This window comes from Salmo trutta, chromosome 30, assembly GCF_901001165.1.
Source record: "Salmo trutta chromosome 30, fSalTru1.1, whole genome shotgun sequence".
Lineage (NCBI taxonomy): Eukaryota > Metazoa > Chordata > Actinopteri > Salmoniformes > Salmonidae > Salmo > Salmo trutta.
In genome coordinates, this window is record NC_042986.1 from 1,912,887 (window position 1) to 1,923,185 (window position 10,299).

Below are 10,299 nucleotides of genomic sequence, written 5' to 3' on the forward strand. Positions count from 1 at the left end.
CCCCCACAGTACTCGCACCCTACCTTACCCTTGTCTGTACACTATGGCCTGAATCTATCCTACCATGCCCAGAAATCTGCTCCTTTAATTCTCTGTTCCCAACGCACTAGACCGCCAGTTCTTATAGCCTTTAGCCGTACCCTCATCCTACTCTTCTGTTCCTCGGGTGACGTAGAGGTTAACCCAGGCCCTGTGTGTCCCCAGGCGCTCTCATTTGTTGACTTCTGCAACCGTAAAAGCCTTGGGTTCATGCATGTTAACATCAGAAGCCTCCTCCCTAAGTTTGCGTTATTCACTGCTTTAGCACACCACCAACCCTGATGTGCTAGCCGTGTCTGAATCCTGGCTTAGGAAGGCCACCAAAAACTCTGAAATTTCCCTCCCCAATTACAACATTTTCCATCAAGACAGAACTGCTAAAGGGGGTGGAATTGCAATCTACTGCAGAGATTGGTTCACCGATCCACCGGAGCGGACTATACACAGCATACCATAATGTTCTGAATAATGGCCAAGTCTACCTCGCTCCCTATTCCACTGAACCGCTTAGGCGTGACAAACACAAGTCCAACATTTATCGGAAACTGTTAAACTACCTGTTCACTACCCTGCTGCTCTCCGGGGATGTGCAACTTAATCCTGGGCCTAACATCACCGAGCCAGCGATACTCACCGGAGTGGAAAGCAGGGGATGGCCTCGTCCACAGATCATCGCCGCTGTGGAAGTGGGTGAGTGCTATCGTCCCATGGTTTCTCTCGATTCACCCGGCTCCAGGATAGATTTTAACTCTTCAAACATACCCAAGCCGCTATATGCGATCCCTGACTTTGCTTCTGGTACGCAAGTCGTTTTAATTAGTTCCCCACATCCAGTGCAAGCGGGAGGGATTGTTGGTTCCGCTACCGAACTGCCCCTAATCAAAACGAAACAAAACGGCCTAAACCCAGCTGTCAGAAAACACAGAAAATTAAACTTTTTTCAATGTGTCAATCACACTCGAGTCATCTGGGACCCACGGGCTAAGCCCAAGGGACTACTAGGAGGGCACTTGAACATTCGTAGTGTCATTCCAAAAAGTGATCAAATTCAACATCTACTCACAGACTCCAACCTTGACTTCCTCTGCCTCTCAGAGACATGGCTCCATAAAAACTCTCCATGTGCTGCTTTGATTGTGCCTGGCTACAATGTTTTCAGGAGAGACAGGATTGAAGGAAGAGGAGGGGGTCTGATGATTTACATTAAAGAACATATCCGATGTAAACAAATTGAGTGGTCATGTGATAATGAACTAGAATGTATTGGCCTGAACGTTACACTGTCTCCCCAAATGTCTTTTACCCTTATTGGAATGTATAGACCACCTTCCACCAAAAGTGTGTTTTTTGATCAGTTTAATAACATGCTTAGGGAATGTGATTTTGGGAAGGAGGTCATCTTAATGGGAGATTTTAATATTAATTATGAAGACAAGGCTTGTAGGAAAACCCTCAAATGGATCACTAATACCTTTGACCTTACACAGCTCGTTAAAGGGCCAACCAGGGTGACTTGTTGCTCTAAAACACAGATTGATTTGGTGTTCAGTAATAAACCAGAGAGAGTGACTAAATCATTCGATATGGTTACTGGGCTGTCTGATCATAATTTGACACTTATAGCCAGAAAGTTGTCTAAGAGCAGGTTTAAGCTCTCTACTGTTAGAAAGCCGGATCAACTAAGAATACCTAAGAGTGAATTAAACTATTTTGAAAACGCAATTAATGGAATTAACTGGAATGATCTCTTGTCCTATACAGACGTGGAAGCTGATAGTGAGGTTTTTCTATCCACAATCCAGGCTACAATAAATGGTTTCCTAAAGAAAATCAAATCCAAACCTGGCCAAAAGAGCACTCTTCCTTGGCTAAATGGAGAAATTTGGAAATTGATGAAAGAACGAGATTATGCTCTAAAAACAGCCCTAAAATCCAAATTAGAGCATGACAGACGTAGGTTTACCATGTTGAGAAATAAGGTGATGAAAGAAATCAGACAGGCCAAGGCAAACTTTTTTATTAACATAATTGGTGAGGCAAAGGGAAATTCAAAATTGATCTGGGAGAATCTAAAAAAGTTAACAGGGAAAGACCATAGTAAAACTGCAAAAAGACTAGAAATCATGGTGAATAACAATCTAACACAGGATGCAGTCAAAATAGCAATAGCCTTCAATTCCTACTTTATTGACTCTGTCAAGGTACTGACACAGAACCCCTCCACTGGTTTATTGGGCTCAGTGCTAGTGAATGACGCTCAACCTGTCTTCATCATAAGGGAGGTTTCTGAGTCAAAGGTGAACAAGGTGATTAGCTCACTAAAGAACTCTAAATCCAAAGATGTGTTTGGGCTGGACTCTACCTTTCTTAAAAACTACAAAGAGTCACTCATTGGCCCCATTACTAAGGTCACCAACACATCTATTGGTCTGGGGGTGTTTCCAAGGGTATGGAAGTCAGCCATAATAACGGCCATCTTTAAATCGGGCGACCCTGCTGACGTGAGTAACTACAGGCCCATTAGTATACTACCTGTAGTGTCGAAGGTTGTTGAAAAGTGTGTAGCAGAACAACTGATTTCCCACCTCAACAACAGCCACTTCACATTACACTCCATGCAGTTTGGCTTCAGAGCAAAACACTACACAGAAACGGCCAACTGCTTTCTTCTGGAAAATGTGAAGTCCAAGATGGACAAAGGGGGCGTTGTTGGGGCTGTGTTTCTGGACCTAAGGAAGGCTTTCGATACTGTTAACCATGAGATTCTCATCACAAAATTGTCCAAGTTCAACTTTTCCCCCGATGCCTTGAGATGGATGAAATCATACCTTGAAGGCAGAACTCAGTGTGTCAGAGTGAGCAATGAGCTGTCGCCCACTCTTAGCTATGATGTGGGCGTGCCCCAAGGGTCAATACTGGGGCCCCTCTTGTTCAGCCTGTACATTAATGATCTGCCTTCCGTCTGCACTGGGTCTGAAGTTCAAATGTATGCAGATGATACAGTGATATATGTGCATGCAAAGAGCAAACAACAAGCTGCACAAGAACTCACTACTGTAATGGTCCAGGTTACAAAGTGGCTCAGTGACTCGTGTTTGCATCTCAATGTGAAAAAAACTGTTTGCATGTTCTTCACAAAGAGGGCAACAGATGCTACTGAGCCAGATGTCTATGTGTCAGGGGAGAAGCTCCAGGTGGTATCTGATTTTAAGTACCTTGGAATCATACTTGATTCCAACCTCTCTTTTAAAAAGCATGTGAAAAAGGTAATTCAAATAACCAAATTCAACCTAGCTAATTTCCGATTTATACGAAATTGTTTGACCACAGAGGTAGCAAGACTGTACTTCAAATCGATGATACTCCCCCACTTAACATACTGCTTGACTAGTTGGACCCAAGCTTGCTATACAACATTAAAACCTATTCAGTCTGTCTACAAACAGGCTCTCAAAGTGCTCGATAGGAAGCCCAATAGCCATCATCACTGTTACATCCTCAGAAAGCATGAGCTCCTGAGTTGGGAAAATCTGGTGCAATACACCGACGCATGTCTTGTATTCAAGATCCTAAATGGCCTGGCTCCCCCTCCACTCAGTACTTTTGTTAAACAGAAAATCCAAACATATGGCAGCAGATCCACAAGGTCTGCCATGAGAGGTGACTGTATAGTTCCCTTAAGGAAAAGCACCTTTAGTAAATCCGCTTTCTCTGTGAGAGCGTCCCATGTCTGGAATACACTGCCATCAGACACACATAACTGCACCACATATCACACTTTCACAAAATGCATGAAGACATGGCTAAAGGTCAATCAGATTTGTGAACATAATCCCTAGCTGTGTATTGCCGCTTTCCATGTTGTCTGTTGTCTGTAGCTTGTGGGGTGTGGAAACACTTTGTTTTTATGGATTTTGTCTTGTTGCTTTTTGTTCTATGTTGCTCTGTCTGTATACTACATCTTGCTTGTCCTATGTTGCTCTGTCTTTATGCTATGTCTTGCTTGTCCTATGTTACTCTGCGTGTGCTCACTGTTCTATGATTGTCTATATTGTAATTGTTTTTAATAACCTGCCCAGGGACTGCGGTTGAAAATTAGCCGGCTGGCTAAAACCGGCACTTTTACTGAAACGTTGATTAATGTGCACTGTCCCTGTAAAAATAAAATAAACTCAAACTCAGATATACTATCCAGGTCTATGCCCAAACAGTTCGAGCTTCTACTTTTAAAGATCCATCTCTCCAGAAATAAGTCCCTCACTGTTGCCGCTTGTTATAGACCCCCTTCAGCTCCTAGCTCTGCCCTGGACAACATATGTAAATTGATTGCCCCCCATCTATCGTCAGAGTTCATACTGCTAGGTGACCTAAATTGGGATATGCTTAACATCCCGTCCGTCCTACAATCTAAGCTAGATGCCCTCAATCGCACACAAATTATCAAGGAACCTACCAGGTACAACCCCAAATCCGTAAACATGGGCACCCTCATAGATATCATCCTGACCAACTTGGCCTCTAAATACACCTCTGCTGTTTTCAACCAGGATCTCAGCGATCACTGCCTCATTGCCTGCGTCCGTTATGGGTCCACAGTCAACCGACCACCCCTCATCACTGTCAAACACTCCCTAAAACACTTCTGCGAACAGGCCTTTCTAATCGACCTGGCCCGGGTATCCTGGAAGGATATTGACCTCATCCCGTCAGTAGAAGATTCCTGGTTGTTCTTTAAAAGTGCTTTCCTCACCATCTTAAATAAGCATGTCCCTTTCAAAAAATGTAGAACTAAGAACAGATATAGCCCTTGGTTCACTCCAGACTTGACTGCCCTTGACCAGCACAAAAAACACACTGTGGCGTACTACACTAGCTTCGAATAGTCCCCGCGATATGCAACTTTTCAGGGAAGACAGGAACCAATACACACAGTCAGTTAGGAAAGCAAAGGCTAGCTTCTTCAAAAAGAAATGTGCATCCTGCAGCACTAATTCCAAAACGTTTTGGGACACAGTAAAGTCCATGGAGAATAAGAGTACCTCCTCCCAGCTGCCCACTGCACTGAGACTAGGAACCACTGTCACCACTGATAAATCCACGATAATTGAGAATTTCAATAAGCATTTCTCTACGGCTGGCCATGCTTTCCACCTGGCTACCCCAACCCCGGCCAACAGCTCTGCACCCCCCGCAGAAACTGGCCCGAGCCCCCACCCCCCCCCCCCCCCCCCCCACTTCTCCTTCACCCAAATCCAGACAGCTGATGTTCTGAAAGAGCTGCAAAATATGGATCCCTACAAATAAGCTGGGCTAGACAATCTGGACCCTCTCTTCCGCAATTGTTGAAACCCCTATTACTAGTCTGTTCAACCTCTCATATCGTCTGAGATTCCTAAAGATTGGAAAGTGGCCGCGGTCTTCCCCCTCTTCAAAGGGGGAGACACTCTAGACCCAAACTGTTACAGACCTACAGTGAGAGAAAAAAGTATTTGATCCCCTGCTGATTTTGTACGTTTGCCCACTGACAAAGAAATGATCAGTCTATAATTTTAATGGTAGGTTTTTTTGAACAGTGAGAGACAGAATAACAACAAAAATATCCAGAAAAACGACATCATAACCGCCATCGATAAAAGACAGTACTGTGCAGCCATCTTCATCAACCTGGCCAAGGCTTTCGACTCTGTCAATCACCACATTCTTATCGGCAGACTCAACAGCCTTGGTTTCTCTAATGACTGCCTCACCTGGTTCACTAACTACTTCTCAGATAGAGTTCAGTGTGTCAAATCGGAGGGCCTGTTGTCCGGACCTCTGGCAGTCTCTATGGGGGAACCACAGTGTTCAATTGTCGGGCCGACTCTTTTCTCTGTATATATCAATGATGTCACTCTTGCTGCGGGTGTTTCTGTAAACTCTCCTTCCAGATTCACATTAAGCATCTCCAATCCAAAGATACATCTAGAATCGGCTTCCTATTTCGCAACAGAACATCCTTCACTGACTATCCTACCAATCCTTGACTTCGGTGATGTCATTTACAAAATAGCCTCCAACACTCTACTCAGCAAATTGGATGCAGTCTATCACAGTGCCATCCGTTTTGTCACCAAAGCCCCATATACTACCCACCACTGTGACCAGTATGCTCTTGTTGGCTGGTCCTTGCTACATATTCGTCGCCAAACCCACTGGCTCCAGGTCCTCTATAAGTCTTTGCTAGGTAAAGCCATGCCTTTGTAACTGATGTGAAATGGCTAGCTAGTTAGCGGGGTGTGCGCTAATAGCGTTTCAAATCGGTGACGTCACTCGCTCTGAGACCTTGATGTAGTTGTTCCCCTTGCTCTGCAAGGGCCGCAGCTTTTGTGGCGCGATGGGTAACGATGCTTCGAGGGTGGCTGTTGTCGATGTGTGCAGAGGGTCCCTGGTTCGAGCCCAGGTTAGGGCGAGGAGAGGGACGGAAGCTATACTGTTACATTGATGCTGTTGACCCGGATCACTGGTTGCTGCGGAAAAGGAGGAGGTCAAAAGGGGGGTGAGTGTAACCAATGTGAAATGGCTAGCTAGTTAGCGGGTTGCCCACTAATAGCGTTTCAATTGGTGACCTCACTCGCTCTGAGACCTTGAAGTAGTTGTTCCCCTTGCTCTGCAAGGGCCGCAGCTTTTGTGGCGCGATGGGTAACGATGCTTCGAGGGTGGCTGTTGTCGATGTGTGCAGAGGGTCCCTGGTTCGAGCCCAGGTTAGGGCGAGGAGAGGGACGGAAGCTATACTGTTACGCCTTATCTCAGCTCACTGGTCACCATATCAACACCCACCTGTAGCACACACTCCAGCAGGTATATTTCACTGGTTATCCCCAAAGCTAACACCTCCTTTGGCTGCCTTTCCTTCCAGTTCTCTGCTGCCATTGACTGGAACGAATTGCAAAAATCACTGAAGTTGGAGATTTATATCTCCCTCACTAACTTTAAGCGTCACTGCAGCTGTACACAGCCCATCTGTAAATAGCCCATCCAACCAACCAACTACCTACCTCATCCCCATATTTGTTTTTCTGCTCTTTTGCACACCAGTATTTCTACTTGCACATCCTCATCTGCACATATATCACTCCAGTAAATTGTAATTACTTCGCCACTATTGGCCTATTTATTGCCTTACCTCCTTACTTCATTTGCACACACTTTATCCTTTTTTTTATTGTGTATTTGATTGTATGATTGTTTATCCCATGTGTAACGCTGTGTTGTTTTTGTCGCACTGCTTTGCTTTATCTTAGCCAGGTCGCAGTTGTAAATGAGATCTTGCAAATATACAAATAAAAAGTCCTCAGAAACATGTGTCTTCTCCCTTCAGACGACAATTGCACTCTGACCTGAGTGGGCAGGTGCAGTGTCCAGATGCGCATTTCCAAGCACTCTGATTGGTTGGGAATGGCAGGGCTATGATGGGTGAGGGATAATTTAGGTAGGCTGAGCAGCCAAACTAACGGGACTTAAGGGAAACTGAAGGGACTGTGAGGGGAAGTTGGGTAGAGAAGAGAACAGCCTTTTTTACAGGTATTATGACTCATACTGTGGTACTCTATATGAGAGCCATCTGGCAATCTCAATACATGTTCTTAGTTTCAAGGTACAGTATTTTATGTAGACTTCACAGGAAAAAAAAACATGTTTTTCTGGCTTCTTGATTGACACTGGTTGGATAAATAGAAGAATGTTTGTGACAAAGAGAGGGAGAGAAACAAAAATTCTTACTGAGTATCTATTTATGGTTATAATGAGTACAGGTGTGAGGAGGACAGGAGAGGAAAAGAAGAGATTAGACGAGTAGAGTAGAGAATAAAAAACAAAGAGAAGAGAGGAGGATATCATCACTGCATCTTCACTGACAGGGATCCAGAGTGAGTTAGATAGATGTAACAGCCAGCAGTAACTAGTGTCACTCGATATGCTTCATTACAAGTATGTCAAAACAACTTGTGCAAGGATGTAAACCATTCAATCCTGTGGATGAGATGACTAAACGTATCAAAATAATTGTAATAGAGTTTTGGGAACTCTCAATGCTGAATAGGAAAATATTATATACACATATCTATTGTCTCTGAGCAGGTCTTGGATATCACTTTTCTTTTCTATTAAAGGTAAAAAGAGACTGAAAAAGGACACTGTGATAAGTTGTCAAAAATGCATATGTAATGAATGTTTCCTCAGACATCCACTCACTTGAAATGAATTGAATAATATGGGTAGACACTTTTTTATTCAAGGTCATTACAAACCAGCATCATCTCAAATGAATCGCAGAGACCTGTCCACCTGAAACGTTTAGCTTGAAGTATAGCCACCTTCCTGTCTCTCTTGGTATGGAGATATGGGTAATTGGGTAGAGCCCTCGCAGCGTTACAGTTTTAAGCCTATTATGTCAATTGAGGTAAAGCTTCCAGTTAAATGAACTACAAGCCCAAGGCATTGTCGCACCTCTCTAGATTAGTCACGGACCACGGTTAATGTTTTCTTGGGCCTCCGTAACGAAACGCCACAGATATAAAATGCGCACCTGGTGACGTCTTGTTGCCAAAGGAGAACAGGCAAGGCGAACGATTTGGTCTACCTACAGAGCAAAGGGGAGAAGACGAACTACAGATGAAAATGATTTCAAATATCACATTTGGCTGTTTATCCGCGCTTGTACTTCTGAACTTGGTAGGAGCCAAACCCGTGTCCAACCTGCAGGTAAACTGGTGCATCATGCGCAAAACTTTCGATCATTACATTTTTGCAGTTCTTCTTATTCCACCAATTCCCATAGATGTTTATTGTAGTTGATGGAAGACTGTTTAAAGTGGCCTTAAGTGACATTGCGACTAATGATTCCATGTTTTCTCTCAATTAGAGCGTGATACGGCTTCTGGAGGAGGAAAGAAATGTACCATATTACGTGTCAGAGGAGAGGGAGGTGGATGGGAAAGAGTTGAATACAGAGAAGGCAGCCTTCACGGTGGGAGTGGTGCGTCCTTGGGACTCCGAAGACGCAAGGCATTCCGCGCTGGCGGGAAAGGAGAACGCAATTGCGCATCTTCTCAATTACATTATGAAGACCTCCAAGCACCAGTGGAGCCGGTTCAAGAAGGGTGGACTGAGAAGCTGCTTCGGCGTCAGGCTAGAGAGAATTGGGTCATTCAGCGGGCTTGGATGCTAAAGGACAGGTACGGTTATCCACTGCGTCAATCCAACCGATGGATTCTCCATTTAAATTGTAGGCTATGTTGGTGTTGAATTGATATCTCACTTGTTTGAACCATCAAATGAATACATGCAATATTGTTTCTCAAGACCGGCTCCATGTTTTGTGTTGTTTGTACAGGTTTTACTGGCTGTTGATCAGAGCCCAAGAAACAACCATTACTTGAACTATTCGACCAGGATGAACCTCTTCAACTCAGAAAGTATTGACAGAGTTTACAATGGCGTTTGTGATGAGATTTATTTAAATATGTGGTTTGCATTTGGCATATTGAATTGTTCTTATTTTAGAACTGTACAGACGAATTTTAATTTTCAAATGAACATCAAACATTTGGCTCTTGATATAATATATTATTGTTGTAGGCTATGTATTTATCTAAGTCTATTTATTTTCTTGAGGGAAAAAAACATGTATACTAAGAGACAGCAGATTGCACGATGAATTAAATCTTTTGCATAATAAGTTTCTCTCTTATTTTTACAATCTTTGTCTGGCATACCGAGACTTCCGACACTTCACTTACTTCAGTGAGGAGAGTGTATGTTTCTGATAATAAGTTCTCATTGGCTTATCTCTCGAATAACATCCCTAATGGTTGATTTTGATATGATTTTGATCCTACTGAGTGAGTTACTAAACATTAAGCTATGCGAGGTAGAAAGCCATTTGACACAGCGGGATATTGAGAGGGCCCGTGACCATCCACGTGCCAACATCCTCATCATAATTCCCACCATATATAATTTGTATTTAAAAGGTTGTTACACAGGATTTTTATAAAAACGTACATTGTAATTTCAGAAAATGTCCATAATATATCGGGCGCTAATAGTGGAACCATAGCGTTTCACAGTATTACTTACCCGCCAGTGTTGCGATTGGCTGTGATATTTGACCGTTGATTTCTCCCGCGAGAGCCACATCTGTTGTCAAACTGGAAAAGCGGTTCTGACTTTGTAGCTATGTTATCTAGTGGAAATCGCCAATTTCATGCTTGCAGAAATGTT

General features: G+C 43.5%; 1 protein-coding gene across 1 annotated transcript; it reads left to right on the plus strand.

Moving 5' to 3' along the window:
- The first annotated feature begins 8,638 nt into the window (after window positions 1-8,638).
- Window positions 8,639-9,748, plus strand: LOC115168799 (C-type natriuretic peptide 3-like). Its single transcript, XM_029724353.1, has 3 exons — window positions 8,639-8,778; window positions 8,939-9,251; window positions 9,410-9,748. Exons 1-2 carry the CDS (start codon window positions 8,689-8,691, stop codon window positions 9,242-9,244), a joined length of 396 nt encoding a protein of 131 aa, XP_029580213.1. The 5' UTR covers window positions 8,639-8,688; the 3' UTR covers window positions 9,245-9,251; window positions 9,410-9,748.
- The last annotated feature ends 551 nt before the right edge of the window (window positions 9,749-10,299 follow it).